The 15626-nt window shown below is 43.9% G+C and overlaps 3 protein-coding genes and 1 long non-coding RNA gene across 5 annotated transcripts; 3 read left to right on the top strand and 1 right to left on the bottom strand.

The window, feature by feature from the left end:
* The first annotated feature begins 1466 nt into the window (after nt 1-1466).
* LOC147496717 (uncharacterized) lies at nt 1467-2111 on the top strand. The gene has a single exon (XM_086562644.1). The coding sequence runs from the start codon at nt 1467-1469 to the stop codon at nt 2109-2111; it is 645 nt and encodes a 214-aa protein (XP_086418770.1).
* A 4409-nt stretch (nt 2112-6520) lies between these two features.
* On the bottom strand, nt 6521-7432 carry LOC147496716 (uncharacterized). Its single transcript, XM_086562475.1, has 2 exons — nt 7320-7432; nt 6521-7232 (listed from the first exon to the last, which is right to left on the bottom strand). Exons 1-2 carry the CDS (start codon nt 7338-7340, stop codon nt 6612-6614), a joined length of 642 nt encoding a protein of 213 aa, XP_086418601.1. The 5' UTR covers nt 7341-7432; the 3' UTR covers nt 6521-6611.
* Nucleotides 7433-10649: 3217 nt separating this feature from the next.
* LOC147496715 (uncharacterized) lies at nt 10650-12688 on the top strand. Its single transcript, XM_086562643.1, has 3 exons — nt 10650-10668; nt 12038-12465; nt 12554-12688. The coding sequence occupies exons 1-3, from the start codon at nt 10650-10652 to the stop codon at nt 12686-12688; spliced, it is 582 nt and encodes a 193-aa protein (XP_086418769.1).
* Nucleotides 12689-13380: 692 nt separating this feature from the next.
* On the top strand, nt 13381-15412 carry LOC147496714 (uncharacterized). Of its 2 annotated transcripts, XR_015196643.1 has the most exons (5): nt 13381-13544; nt 13639-14049; nt 14152-14311; nt 15058-15106; nt 15192-15412. It is a non-coding gene; the product is annotated as an uncharacterized LOC147496714 (long non-coding RNA). The 2 variants fall into 2 exon arrangements; XR_015196642.1 differs by lacking the exon at nt 15058-15106.
* Nucleotides 15413-15626: the final 214 nt, after the last annotated feature.

Raw genomic sequence — 15626 nt, 5'->3', positions numbered from 1 at the left:
CGACATCTGTTGCCGAAAATGGTGCAAATGATAGTAGGATCTCCTTTCCCATCATATCTCTCAAATCTGGGCTGGGAGAATCTCTTAGGCACTTCAGCATTCCATATTGCATTTGTCAGTGGATTTTTATTGAGACTAGCCACCTCTTTCTGTGCAGCGCTCTGGTTCGCTCTTTCTGCTACGCGGTTCAATTTCCTATCTTTCTCAATCATAGCCTGTACCACCTCCAAAATGATGCCCACCGTTAGTTCTACATCCGGTGGCGGGAACTCCTCGTTCTTCCCCTCCTCATTTTCCCCCTCCACTTCGCTGCCTTGAGAATCCCCTCGCTCCGTTTCACCACGTGTACTCTCTCTCTCCTTTCTCAACTGGTCATTCTCATTTCTCAGCCTAACTATCTCCTCCTGCAGAAGTCTGGTAGCATCTGCCGCCACATCTGATATTTCTTCCTCTCCTATCCCTTCCATCTGAACGCTCTCTATTTCCTCTACCATTTTTCTAACCGCTACTTTCTTAGGTCTTCATATTCCTCTTTTCGCTACGGTGGCCATTTTTCTATTGTTCCCCACAGACGGCGCCAAATGTATGTACTCTTATTACAACCTATGAGATCCCTTGTCTCCTGTCCTTACTCTTCTCTCTTGTTATTTTTTTCTCTGGTTCTCCCCTTTTTCTTTCTTTCTTCCCCTCTTTATATCCTCTTTTTTCTTTTCTAACCTCCCTCTCTTTCTGATTCGTCGATCTCCCCTCCATCTAATGTCCCTTTGCTCTCCACGTATCGCGGTAGTTATCTTGTAGTTAGGATTCCTCTCTCTTTCTCCATGTCTCGCAGTGGTTCCAAAGCGGTTAGGATACTGTAGATATGATCCCATGCAGCCTGTTCCCCCGTACTATACTGCATCCGGCCCACTTGTCACCACTAACCTCTTAGGTCATGAATACGACCATTACAGCTATTACAATGGCAAAGCATTCCACAACAAAATTTGTGGTGATTCCAAACCCATGGGCTATAACTCCCATAACTTGGTTCAAGTGGTCCCTAAAGATGATGCCAACACCATCGATCCCTGGATTATGTGTTAGATATGTGTTAGTTGTTGTACGAACTACATGGTACATTGGAAGGACTTAAAGTTGCTAAGGAGTTGAGTTGCAGAGAGCTTTTTATGGAGTCTTATTCCCTTCACTATCTATCTACCAACATTCATTCATAAAAATGATCTATGAACGTTTTATGGAGAAGAATTATAAAATGGTCTTTCTGACACTGTTTTTAGGAAACTTGAACCTTTTTTTGAACGACATATGTCAGTTCTGTAATCCTTCTCCCCTTCTCACCTTTAACAAACCAAATAGCCCATTAAGCAAAATATAAATATCGTGAAAAAATGAGATTTTTATTTTTATTTAATTTACCGAGAACGTTTTGGGTACGGGTGGCATGGATGATGATTTCAGTACACATGGCTTTCAGTGATGAACCACTTCTTCATATGATCATTAAAGAAGGGGCTATCCAATCACTTGTTTGGATACTTAATACAAAATCAACATTTTCAACAAATGCTCGAAAGACAACACTTGGAGCAATTGAGAGCCTGTGCTTCTCCTCGAAAAACTCTGTAAATATCCTAATGAGTCATAGATTTCTTGACCGACTACTGTTCTTACTCCGTGGCAATGAGGTTTCCCTCAAGGAATCTGCAGTGAAAGCAGTACTTCTTTTATGTGGGACATCAGAGGCCATGAAGGCAATGGAAGATGCAGGATTCATGTCAGAGCTCTTAACATTGCTTGACGCAAACTGTTTTTGTATCCTCGAAATGACAGTTGAGGCACTATCCGGCATGCTCAAGGTACCTAGGAATAAGAGGAGATTCATGGCGGAAGATTCCAACACCAGTAGAATTCTACAATTGCTTGATCCAAAGGAAAATAAATTAGGTAACTCAAGGTTCCTGCTCTCTATTTTATTGACATTAACAAATTCCAACAGCGGAAGAAAAAAGATTGCAATTTCTAATCATCTTGAAAACTTAGAAAGGCTAGCAGAAGCTGAAGTTATGGCGGCGAAAAAAATAATCAAGAAGTTATCTGTAGGGGAGTGATATCTTCATAAAGTTATCAGGCACGCGTGGAGCATAAGCGAACTCACGACATCGACCTCCAAGACCGACCTGTGAGCGGTTCCTTATGAAACACACGTAATGCGCGGCATAAGCGAACTTCGGGACATCGACCTCCAAGACCGATCGTGAGTAGCTCCTTTCATGTAGGTGGAATGCGACCAAAGATGTCACGCATGAACGCATGGCGGAGACAGAGCATACTCGAATAGGATCACCACCAGGGGTAATCATTACCAAAATCTTACTTGTACTTCCCACCACCGGGAAATAAGGGCGACCGCGCCAACTCCCAATCAGCACATGACTAATACTATAGCCAGCCTAACACTCATTCATGATCTCCACCTTACACGTGTGCAAGAGACACACGTGTCTCCCGGATTGACCTTTCCTTTAGCCTATAAATACCACCTATTTGAACTACGTCGGGCCTGATTCTCTCCACGAAAAAAAGAAAAGAAAGAGGATCGTGGGTAGTTCGCTCCTGGCGAACTTCGGTCTTTCCAGAGAATCTCAACCTTTTCCCCTTTCTTCACAAACCTCACAGAAAACCAAAACGCTCCTTTACATTGGCGCCGTCTGTGGTCTCGATTTCTTGAGAAACCACCTAACAAATCCAAACTCCAGAAACCAAAAGTCTCAAGCCCACGAAGCATGGCAAGCCTCGAAGCTCAAGTCTAGAGTTTAGTTGGTCACCTAGGCACAATGAACGGGCACATTACCCTGCTCAAGCGGGAAAAGTCTCCAAGTTAATAGTTTTTTGTTCTAATTTCTTTTGATATTAGTTCAATCTAGTGCAGGTCAATCAAGCTCCGATGCACACTGGGGGTTAGCCACAACCATTTCCGGACTGGGGTTCATTGTTGCCATCTAAACAAGTTCAATTATGTTATTATGATCTATGCATCTCCAAAATTACTACTGATAGGTCGTACTAACTCTTTGGTGTTAGCTCCCATTTTGTACAGCTCGCATTTTGTACAGGTTCTTCAAGCTCCAAACTAGGGGCTAGCCACAGTCATCTCCGAACTGGGGCTAGTCAATGAAGCTCCAACACTGGGGCTAACTATGGTCACGCCAATTCAAGGCTAGTTATTGATGACGATCTCCAAAGTAGGATGCCCACAGAATCACTCGGGTCACGGCACCCAGCTGAGTATAACGCTCACTCAAGCTCAAACGCTACATAGCGTCACCACTCAGCCCCAGTTCCTGTTATCAAGACCCCAGAGGTCGCCCCAGCTCCTGTTATCATGACCCCAGAGGTCGCCTCCGCTCCTGGTGTCAAGACCCCAAAGGTCACACCAACTCCTGTTGCCAAGATCTCCATTCCTCCGGTTGAGAAACAATCACCCGAGACCAGCTCCGCTGAGGTCGCTTCATATTCTACAGCAATTCAACATGAGGAAACCACTCACAGCTCGTTCTCTACAGAGCAGACAGCTCTCCGGAGCTCGCAGGCTACATAGCCTCTCCAATTCTTGTCACGTCGAGGACCTATATTTCTAGGATCGACTAAACGAGAACGCTCTCCGCGAGCAGACAGCTCTCGGAGCTCACAGGCTACATAGCCTCTCAAATTCTTGTCACGTCGAGGACCTATATTTCTAGGATCGACTAAACGAGAACGGTCTCATGGCGCGACGACTCTCCGGAGCTCACAAGGCTACATAGCCTCTCCAATTCTTGTCACGTCGAGGACCTATATTTCTAGGATCGACTAAACGAGAACGCTCTCCGCGAGCAAACAGCTCTCCGGAGCTCACAGGCTACATAGCCTCTCAAATTCTTGTCACGCGTCGAGGACCTATATTTCTAGGATCGACTAAAGCGAGAACGCTCTGAAAGCGTGGCGCAGCTTTCCGGAGCTCACGGGCTACATAGCCTCTCCAATTCTTGTCACGTCGAGGACCTATATTTCTAGGATCGACTAAACGAGACGCGCTCTCCAGCGGCGAAAGCGACTCTCTCGGGCTCGCATGCTACATAGCCTCTCCAATTCTTGTCACGTCGAGGACCTATATTTCTAGGATCGACTAAACGAGAACGCTCTCTGCGAGCAGACAACTCTCCGGAGCTCACAGGCTACATAGCCTCTCCAATGCTTGTCACGTCGAAGACCCATATTTCTAGGATCGACTAAACGAGAACGCTCTCCGCGAGCCGACAGCTCTCCGGAGCTCACAGGCTACATAGCCTCTCCAATGCTTGTCACGTGGAAGACCTATATTTCTAGGATCGACTAAACGAGAACGCTCTCCGCGAGCCGACAGCTCTCCGGAGCTCACAGGCAACATAGCCTCTCCAATCCCTGTCACGTCGACGACCTATATTTCTAGGGTTGACTACACGGCAGGACGCATATTTCTCGAATCCTATAAAATTATATGACCATTCGTCACAATAACTACATCCACCGATCTGCTGGGATTACCCAGAAAATCTAGATCGGTGCTCATTACAAAAATTAACCAAGTATCGAACTACCACTTTTGTGGAAACCAGTTCTCTGCAGGAAAAAGGCGAACTGCTCAGGCAAGCCTGAAAACACAGCTCTATTGTTAACTCTCGTATAAGAGAGGGAAATGTAAATAGAACTTACAATTCATGGCTGACAGAACCAAATCATGATCACCTTATCAAATCTCACTTATGACATGCTTATCTTCTGGTGCTGTGCTAGTCGAAGCAGTATGCCGAGCCGACCTCAGCATCACATGCATCTCATGCCCTCGTTCATCGCTCACAATCGCTTTCTTCAGCGCATCATACTTCTCGTCCAGAGCGGCGTAGGCGATACATGCTTCGGTATACGCCTTCTTCGCTTTACGTGTCACCTTCTGGCACTTCTTAGCATAAGCAGTCACCACAGCTAATTCCCTTTCTAACTCCGTCACGTCAGTCACTAACGCAGCATTCTTGGCCATCATGTTATGGTACTTGGTAGTCATCACCTCCAGTTTTCTCTTGTCTGCCCCCCACGCAGCTCGCATACACCCTAGCTCGACGTGAGGGTTGTCATCCATCTCCCTATTTTGTACAACATCTTTCAACTTATCATATCCCCGCAAGAAACCCGCGAAGGCGGGTTAAAGAATCGGTTGCCTTAGTAACCGATATAACAACCTAGTGTATGCGGAACTTACCAAACAAGCAGCCATATCCATCGCCCCCAAAGAACGTATCCATGTCCTCATCCTTCACCTCCGGCTTATCACCATCCGATTTATCGATCCCGCGAGCGCTGGTCGCTTTATGGCGCCGAGTGGAAGCTTCTGATCTGGCGTTTCACCATATACTTCTTCCCCGTCTTCCCCATGTAGTAGAATTCGCTCCCCACATCACCACACCGTGGAGACGAACTCTCACCAGCGACTGGCCAACCTTGCCTCAGGTCGCTACACTCCGCAGCGTGACGATCAGTGTCACCTACCCGCTGCGGCGACCTAAACACAATGCCGCTAGTTAGATGTCCAGCCCTCCTGGAACGTTTATGACCCTTCGCCTCTACAGTCTCATCTTTCCTCTTTCCGTGATCACCATGCACATGCGGTTCAAACTCAATCCTCTCCATTATCAGAGGCGACGTATCTCTCATGCTTTTTTCTCCCCTCATGAATGGACGACACCTTGCCATGATAAAACCTAGCACACAAAAGTACTGTCACATGAGCTACAGTTTTATTCCAAATTCTTCTCGACGAAATAACACTCTCAGAGGAGAAGGAACGTACCTCAACGAGCAGCAACGATGGTGATGCACAGCAAAGGAGCAAAGTGAGAAGAAAGACTTAAGTTTAGGCAAGAAGACGAGCAAATACTTTGTTGGTATTCGATGAGCAGTTTTATGCAATAGGAAACGTCTTTTCCTAAGCGCCTCATAATTACCTTGAGACGCCAAACACCATCTGCCCGCCATCATTATGTTCCTTGAACGCATTTCGCCTCCCTCCCGCGTGTCGCACGCGGGAACATTGCCGTTAGCGGCACTAAACACAACACGATTCGACTTCTTTCACGAACCAGGATCCAGCGACCTGGTGGCCTCGTTACGCGCACCACCTTAATAGCTGCAAGCAATTTAACAACCAGACGCTCATGCAACTTTACCAGTCATGGGCGGGGAAGTGGTCACTACAATGCACCTGCCATGCTTTGTTTATGCTTGAACACAACCGTGGTCAAGCAAAGCGATTCACACATAATCGGCAACAAACAACAAGCATGGCATACACGCAAAAACAACGACTGTCTTAGCAAGTTGGAACCATAGTAAGTTAGCGGGTTCTTTGAGACTACTCGAAATCCAACCCGATTAAGCAATATTCGTCCTCCGCGGGGAGTACCCCAAAGCGAGCGGGTACGGATCACTCCGCAGTCGCGGGCACATACAAATAAAAAGACGAACTGCCCAGGTTACCCCAGGAAACCAGTTCTATTGTATCACAGCTTATAAGTTGACAGCATTACATAACGAATTTACAACTCGCTATCTCTTGGCTCGATAATTAGTTCTCTAGGCATGAGCGACTCATCAATCTCAGCATCTCTCCCAGTCACCATCACAGAAACTCCATCCAAGTCTAAACTCATCAGCACATCAGAAGCAGCAGCATCAGTTCGCGGTAGCACAATATCCGGCATGACCTCTGAAGCAGCAGGAGCGCCACTAATCACTCCCGGTACCTGTTCTACCCCGGTGTGAGATGTACAACGTGCATGATCTATCTTCAAAGCATTGTAATCCGCCTCCAGTTCAATGAAATCTGCATCCAGAACGTCATAGGCTTTGGTAGCGTCCTGAGCAACCTTCTTGCAGTGTAAGGTATACTCGTTCAGCCTACCAATTTCCACAGTCGCTGCTAGGACGTTCTCTTCCGCTCCCTGTAGTTTTTGCCTCAGATCTTCAGCTTCAGTATCTTTCAGCATCTTGGCCAGACTCAGCGCTTGATGAGCTTTCTTCAGATCTTCCAGTTCCTCGCGTTCCATCTTCGAGGCTTCCTGGACATTTTTCAGCTCGTCAGACAGCTTCACCACCGCTTCTCTATCTGCCTCCGCGAACTGGGCAATCTCTTTCAATTTCTGAAACCCACTTACCAGCTGCAAAAACACACGCATGGTTAATCGCCACAGAATAGCAGCGTGTATACGAAAACAGTTACATTAAACAAAGATAGACACGCATACCAAGCATTGTGCAATCTCCATTCGTCTCAAGTTATCAGCCAACCCTTTATCATCCAGCTCCTTACGGTTGCCATCTAGCGCTATCTGTTCTAACAAACAACCCGATATCTTACTCGATCCGGCTTCTGATCACTTTTGCTTCCGCGGTTCGTTCGCTCCATGCTTTCGTCCCGAAAAACAAACCGTCCTTCTAGCTCGTCAAAGAACCACAACCGCCTTCCCACTCGCGCTTTGCGCTAGTGAGCTTTCGCTTTTGCCACCGATTTGGATTCGCGCCCGTCGAAGACTTTGGACCCGCCCCAAAAGTGGCGAAGTCCATGACCTGCTCAGGTCGTGCTCCACTACGGCGAGAAACCATAGCCCCAGCCGCACCACCATCAGAACCGCCCCCTGCGCTGGAGCTTTCCCCAAGAGCGTGCCGCGCTACTTTAGTCACTCGAATAGCGTCTTCCTCAGAGACATAGCGCGGCCTCTTCTCCGACCTGCTCCTTGCTCGAGGGTTGAAAACCACCGTTTCCAACTCCACAGGCGCATCGATCGAACCCCTTCGGGCGGGCTTCGATCCTCCGCCCCGAGGTACCACTTCGCGAAGGGTCGCCTCTCGGTCGCCATCGCCGTTGCCTCTCTTCTCGCGTTACCAAGTCACTCGTTCGCGCCTCCATCACCTCTTCCCTTGTCTGGCCTCGAGCTCGATCTTTTTGCGCCTTCCTTTTTTCCCGGATCGCAGGCCCACCCTTTTCCACAAAGAAATGAGCCACTTCAGGCAACTTCGCTTGTTTTTCTTCATGAGTCAGCCGAGCGAACCTCTCTATCTCCCCACGATCGGTTCGCTTTTCACGAAAAACTCGCAGCCAACGCAAGACAAGAGCCTGTTAGAACAACTATCAGTCGTTAAATAAAGTAACAACAGAAAAATTTTCCTACCCACCAGATATGTTACAAATCCTAGTTCGCAATCTACACCCGTTCACACAGTAGTTGCCAACTAGCAACAGCGGCCTCTTTGTCCAGGCCTCATTGCTTACACCATCGATCACAGTAGAACGCGTCGTCATGGTTTGCAAGCTAAAGTTCATATTCCCTGATCGCCGTACCACATAGTGCTCCACTATGTCGGATACCCCTATGTCGTATTCCCCACTCGCGTTCAACAGGTCAAACACCTTAAACAATTGCCAGGTGTTACCCACGAACTGACAAGGAGACTTCCAACAATGGGCCAAGAAGTCACATACCAGTTTCGAGAACGGTATTTGCATATGCGCTCTCAACTGGCCCTCACAGATTATTATTCCACCATTCGGCGGGTTGTACTCCTCACTCCGAACATTTTCACTCAACCGTGGTTCATATATCTCTAGGTCGGGGACATTAATCCCATACGCTACCCTCAGTTTGGGGAACGAGTTTCCAGCACGACGGTTTACACTTCTAAGGGGCACATCACTTGATGACGACATCTCCCCTCGACCTGACGTACTAGCCACACCACCTTCTGACCTAGATCGGGTATTTCCCTCATCTACCCTAGCTTCTTCATCCAACTCAGCCTCAAAGCCAGCACTTACTGCTTCTTCGTCTTCATACTCTCCGTAACTTAATGATATCTCCCGAACTTCCTCTGATCGAGTATCATCAGAATCAGACATTCTAACAAGTGTTTTTATCAAATACTCAACCTGAAACCCTACAACCTTACACTGACCTACGTATTTGCGAATCGCACTTTCGAAGAAGAGGAATGCAAAGCGAAAATGGAAAGATAAAGCAGCAGAAGCACTCACCTGAGGAACCCTCGCTTGCGTTTTTACGGAAGAAGCAAACACAGAATACCTTTTTGGTTGTCCCAAATTTGATTTTGTATAAACCGCCCGTTCAGTTACCAAGAAGTTATGATTACAGCCTATGCTCTAGCCCGCACACATGTTTCAAGGTGCTGTCTTTTCAGCAGTTCCGTATAACGCGCCGACACGTTTCTTCATCAACTGCTACGATTTTGTCACGTGCACATCACGCCATCACTTCCCTTTCCCGCCAAATTGTCAAATCACATGATTCAAAAGTTGTGCCATCCCCGCCGCGTCCTCCACCACAGGTCGCTCATGTTCCACACGTTCTTACATTTTTCTCTCAGCAGAACGTTTCCCGTGGCATAAACACTCTACTGAGAGGGGGCTGTGTAAGGGAGTGATATCTTCATAAAGTTATCAGGCACGCGTGGAGCATAAGCGAACTCACGACATTGACCTCCAAGACCGACCTGTGAGCAGTTCCCTTATGAACACACATGTGCGCAGCATAAGCGAACTCAGGACATCGACCTCCAAGACCGATCTGTGAGTAGCTCTTTTCATGTAGGTGGTACGACCAAAGATGTCACGGCACGAACGCATGGCCAGAGACAGAATGCCTCGAATAGGATCACCACCAGGGGATCATTACCAAAATCTTACTCGTACTTCCCACCACCGGGAAATAAGGGCGACCGCGTCAACTCCCAATCAGCACATGACTAATACTATAGCCAGCCTAACACTCATTCATGATCTCCACCTTACACGTGTGCAAGAGACACACGTGTCTCCCGGATTAACCTTTCCTTTAGCCTATAAATACCACCTATTTGAACTACGTCGGGCCTGATTCCTCTCTCCCTGGGAAAAAGAGAAAAGAAAGAGGATACGTAGGCGGTTCGCTCACAAGCGAACTCGGTCCTTCCAGAGAATCTCAACCTTCTTCCCCCTTTCTTCACAAACCTCACAGAAAACCAAAACGCTCCTTTACATTATCTACCAACAGATTTAGTAGTATACTAAATGGAATCTGCAACACTCAAGTGTAACCTCATTTTGCAGAAGAATAATGTTCATATTAAAATATATTGGGAAACAAAGCAGTAAAACTCTAGGGCTAGAGGAAGGAGCTGTGTCCCAATTAGATGAGAATCCACACTCAACCACCAACCATTCAGGTATACAACCCAGAAAAACCAACTCATTGTATATTGTGCAACATAGATATACGGATTTGCACCAATGGTGTCACTGCAGACCTTATTATGGAAAACTAAATTTCAATATTCTATCAATCTTTGACCTCTAACAAAATGTTCATCTATCGACAAATATTCTCTTGTCTTTAATCAAGATTACAAAAAAATTCTTCTATATTACTTTCGGGATAAACTGATATTTATTGTTGTGAGCAGGTTTCAATTTAATCTCACAATCTAGGAATCGTAACACACAACATCATTCTAATCAATTTGAAGCTAGCATAATAGTTATGCCACACTTTGTTGTTCACTGAAATATGATAAAGCTCGCAAAAATGGAAAATACTGGAAGCCGTATGTACTGGTTCTCTTGTCAATACTTCATTCAGTTAGTCGAAAAATACTCCATCAGCCACAAACTATTAACCCAAAATGAACACATTAGAAAAAAAAAAAAAAATAATATTAGATCTAGTAAGAGAATGGGAAGAGAGGGAATATACCTTTCTTTCTTTTTTTTGCTCATCTGGGTCGCCATCATTGGAGGATGAGATTTAGTGGTGGTGAAAGAGAGCAGGTTTGTTAGCAGCCGGCGGACAGACGAAACTTTTTGGTTTCTTACTCGTGTTTTTTTTTTAATTTTTACTCGTGGGTTTTTTTGTTAGGGTAATAGGTTTTCTGTAGAATATGTATCTTTTTATTTTGAGGAGGTCATAGAAAATTAAAAATAGATAAGGGAGATTTAAACAAATTTGGGGAGGCGTTTCAAATTATTAGCACCTCTTCTTTTTTAGGAGTCACTAATATTGTTTGGGTTGGAAAAAAGAGTGATATGGTGAGGAGAGAGAATATGCACGAGTTTATATATATATATATATATATATATATATATATATATATATATATATATATATATATATATATATATATATATATATACGCTTTGTCTTAGAGTGCCACTCTTATCTCACTCTTCTTCTCAGCCATCCGATCCACCTCAAGATCTGATGATCTAATTCACCCAAAATTTCTGATATTTCAAAGTTTCGTGTTATTTCAAAATCCAAAAAACACGAAATTTTGCAAAATCCAAAAAACACGAAAATTTTCAAAATCGCGAAATTGGAGAACTGTGTCTCGTGAGATTATGGCCTTTTCATTTTCCCCATCGAGCTTCAGCTCTTATATTGTCTTTCTCTTATGCCGCGTCGACTATTTTTGTTTTACAAATGTGCTTCTTTTTCTATGTTCATTATCTCCATGGCGGCTTTAAAGTTTTACATGAGTCGTTCATAAAAGTTTTCCTAGTTTATTTCAAGATGCTTGAATTAGATTGGGTTTTTGTTAGTGTGTGGGGGGGATTTAATAGAGGAGTATAGTTTGCCTAGATAGCATGCACATCTTAGATATAGATTGGCATGCACACGCCTTTATTTCGTTATTTGTTTTTTTTCGTTGGTATTGCAACAATTTGAATTAGTTGAATGTCTTATTTTTAACTCCTATTTATTTTGTAGCAATGCCTCGAACAAAGAATGTGAATGTGAAGAATGCAACAAAAGTGTTTTCATGGGTGCTAAGAAGTTGTTAGGTGGGGGAGTAGTAGTTCGGTCGCTGAGCGATGAGGAGCTTGAGAAAAAAGAGGACGGAGAACAACCACTTCGCATCGGTTAAGTAGAGGGGATCGAAAGCGGATGATCCAGTAATGTTGTAAGTGGTGTAGAGTTAGGAAATCAAAAAAAGAAGAAAGGGACAGCCTTGAGTGATGTAGATGTAGATGTAGATGTAGATGTAGATGTAGATATAGATTTAGATTTAGATTTAGATTTAGATTTAGATGTAGATGACGATGACGTAAATATGGATGGTGAGAAGAGTGTAGTTCTAAGTCATGCTGATAGTGAAGAAAAGGGTGTTGATGATGCAGAAGAGGAGACTGACGAGGAGGAAGAGGACGCGGAGGAGGAGGAGGAGGAGGAGGATGACGAGGATGACGAGGAAGTCCATGTACCTGTACCTCCAGTGAATATTGTGAGAAAGTCTAACAATGACTTGGAGTTCAAGAGAGGTGTTTATGAAGGTGGCCCTTGTGTGTCACATCTGTTGTATGACTATGCAGTGCACGTGGCTCACGATGTTTGGGAGGGGCAGGTAATATTATCATATAGTGTCTATTAGTATTTAAATTTTGTATTATGAAACTTGTGCATACATTAATACTAAGTTTTTGTTGTTTTAGGCGGAGCGAGGGGTGTTGAAGTGCCATGGGCACCTAAACAAGTTGGTACAATGGGATATCATTGGAGAGTGTTCGGGGACTATTCTACTTTTCACGTGGAGCTTCAAAGGACCGGCTTATGTGCTCGGGTCTTAGGTGTATCTGAGCATCGGGGATCTGTGTTGGTCTGCGTTTGTGGAGAGGTGGCATCCGAGACCAACACGTTTCATATCTTGTGGGGGCGAGATGACAATCACATTGGGCGATGTTTCCCAACTCTTAGGAGTTCGATCGAGGCAAAGCAGCGTGGATCGGGGACACCGATTTGACCTTGGAACAGACAAAAAGACTCCTCCACAAAGATCTTGGCATGCCCATGGATAAGATAGATGCGGAGATGAAATCCAATAAGTTCACTTCCAAAGTTAGGATGAATTTCTTGATGAAGCAGTTTGCTGGGAAGGTAACAGGTGAAGATTTACGTGATGAAAATAGGGTTGTTGTGAAGAAGGCGTCAAACCAAAAAGAGGTGCAGTTTGCTGTGAGAGCTTATCTGTTATTTTTCTTTGGATGTACCGCCTTCACCGACACGTCTGGAACTGCAGTTCCCGTTTGTTATCTGAGACTGCTTTTGAAATTTGCCGAGATCGAGACTACTGGCGTGGGGTGCAGCAACTTTATATACTTACTTCGGGGTGTGGGTCTTGGGACTGCCACAAGTGCCAAGGTGAAGGGTGTTTCAGGCTATTTCATTCTCCTACAGGTATTAGTTTTTTTGTTTTTCTTTTCAATGTCAATTTTATCTATCTATTACAATATTAACTGGGTGTCTATATTAATGTAGGCATGGATTTATGAGTACTTCCCGGTGTTCAGGCCATACCCAAATGAGGACTATCAGTTGAGCATGTCCCGTGCTCATAGGTACTCAGTTACTCAGTCTTTTTATGTTAGTACAACAGCTGCATTGAAGCATACCCGAGCCACCATTGATAATATGACTTGTACCGATGTAAGCATTTTTGTATGTAAATAGTTTTATTTATTAATTGATATTATTAGTATGTGGTTAATTATTAATTCCTCGATCATATGCTATTTGACAGGTTGAATGGTATCCCTATGTTGAAGTCCGAGCTACACGGCCGGTGGATGAAATAACATTTTTCGAGGGATTTATATGCTTTCTTGATAATGTCGAGCAGTATAATGTTTCGAGGGTTGTGCGTCAGTTGGGTCATATGCAGTTTGTACCCTCAGATCCCCCAAGACCAAAGACCTCGACGCGAACTACTTCCGGACGCGGGTATGATGTGAAATTTAATATTGCGTCTTCCTACTGGAGTAAATGGCAGAATCACTTGATTCAACTTGAACAACGAGGACCCATTCCGTCTTATCCATGGGAGTGTGTTAGTAGATACATGAGTTGGTATGAAAACAATAGTCATATTCGAATGATAAACCCTGATCATCTTAGTCACTACTCCCTACAGAGTCTTCCATATCATAATATGGTGAGTTAATATCTTACAACGTTAATTTTTTTTTGTTTTGTTTTGGTATTTTATAAATGTAAATGTATATACTAATGTAGTTTTTCGTTTTAATTTTGACAGCACCCCGTCGTCGATAAAATTTCTCGCTTGCTCAATCAAGGCCTGCAATTGGGTGGGACTGCGATTCCAGACGATGCACAGAACGAGTTCGTGGAGGCATACAATTTGACCCAGTGCAAGTTCATTAGCAGACGATATCATGAAGGAGCATAGGATTTAGGTATGTTGAGTTTGGTTAGTTTAGGGTTTAGTGGTTAGTTTGGTTAGTTTACCTCCTTTTATCTTGTGTTGGGACGAGTGTTGGAAATGGAAATGGTTTGTTTGTCAGTTCTCAATGGTTTATCAGTTCTCAATAGTGTTTATTGTTTATTAGTTCTTGTATTATTTTTTAGAGTTTTAAGTGGGGAAGTGGGAAGTGAGGGTGGTTTTGTTTTTGTCCGGTAGATAAAAATGCTCATGCATTATTGCAATGATCTGCTCTGAGTTATTTATGCGCGACTAGAAATGAGGGGTATTGATTCCAAGATTCTTTCTTTCTTAACTCGATTCTTTTTGACCGAGTTGTAAGTGTACCGTGTGTCTTGGAGCTAAAGAAAGAGTTAGGAGATCATGTTAGTTGGAATTTGTGTTTGTTTTTGGTGGGTTTTGTTTTACTTTTCAGTTTGTGTTAGTTGAGATGATGGGGGAGTGTTTATTGGCATTTGAGATGATGCGGGTTTTGCTTTACTTTTCAGTTTGTGTTAGTTGAGATGATGCGGGGAGTGCTCTGAGAGTTGTATACTTCTTGTTTGAGAAGATCTTGAGGGGAGTGTTTATTGGCATTTGTCTTTCTTTGTTCTTTTGAGAGTTGATCATGACTTAAGTTCAAGAGTTTTCCAATCAATGAGGTTTCTAGATTTGGTGTTGGATTTGACATATGTGGTAGTATTTATACTGATTCATGTGTTTTTATTGGGGGGTAATTAGGCAAATGGTGGTGGAGGAAGATGGTGAACATGAGGAAGCAAGTGGAGATGTTAGTTTTTCTGTCAGACCTTAATAAAGCAGTTTGATTTAACTTTGCTTGACTGATCTGTTTATTCAATTTTTTTGTTTTGCAGGAAGGAGATAAAGAACAAAGAGTTAGATATACAACTAAAGTCAGAAAGTTAGATTGGAAATCTCTTTGTAGTCAAAAAATGTTATGTTAGGACTCTTTTGTAAGTGCAAGTTGTTGATATGTAGCAACTTAGCTTTATGTTCAGTAATTCAGACAATGTATTTCACATGGTGTCACATTGTTGAAATATGAAATGATAGTGATCTTGCTTTGGACTTGTCATTCTTTTGATGTTCACCTAAGATCCTAGGGTTTTTTGGTGCAAGATCTAGTAAAACGGCATGCCAAAGAATGGCCTTTGGTTATGTTTCTGCTATTAGCAGGCATTGAATTTAATAAGACATCTGTTGTCAGTGGAGTAAACAGTTATACTACTTACCAGGGTTGCGCATCTGTGCTTTGCTTAGATCTCAGTTTATATCCATTCAATGGCTCT

This window comes from Coptis chinensis, chromosome 5, assembly GCF_015680905.1.
Source record: "Coptis chinensis isolate HL-2020 chromosome 5, ASM1568090v1, whole genome shotgun sequence".
NCBI classification, from domain to species: Eukaryota; Viridiplantae; Streptophyta; class Magnoliopsida; order Ranunculales; family Ranunculaceae; genus Coptis; species Coptis chinensis.
This window is presented reverse-complemented; position numbering and strand designations above follow the sequence as displayed.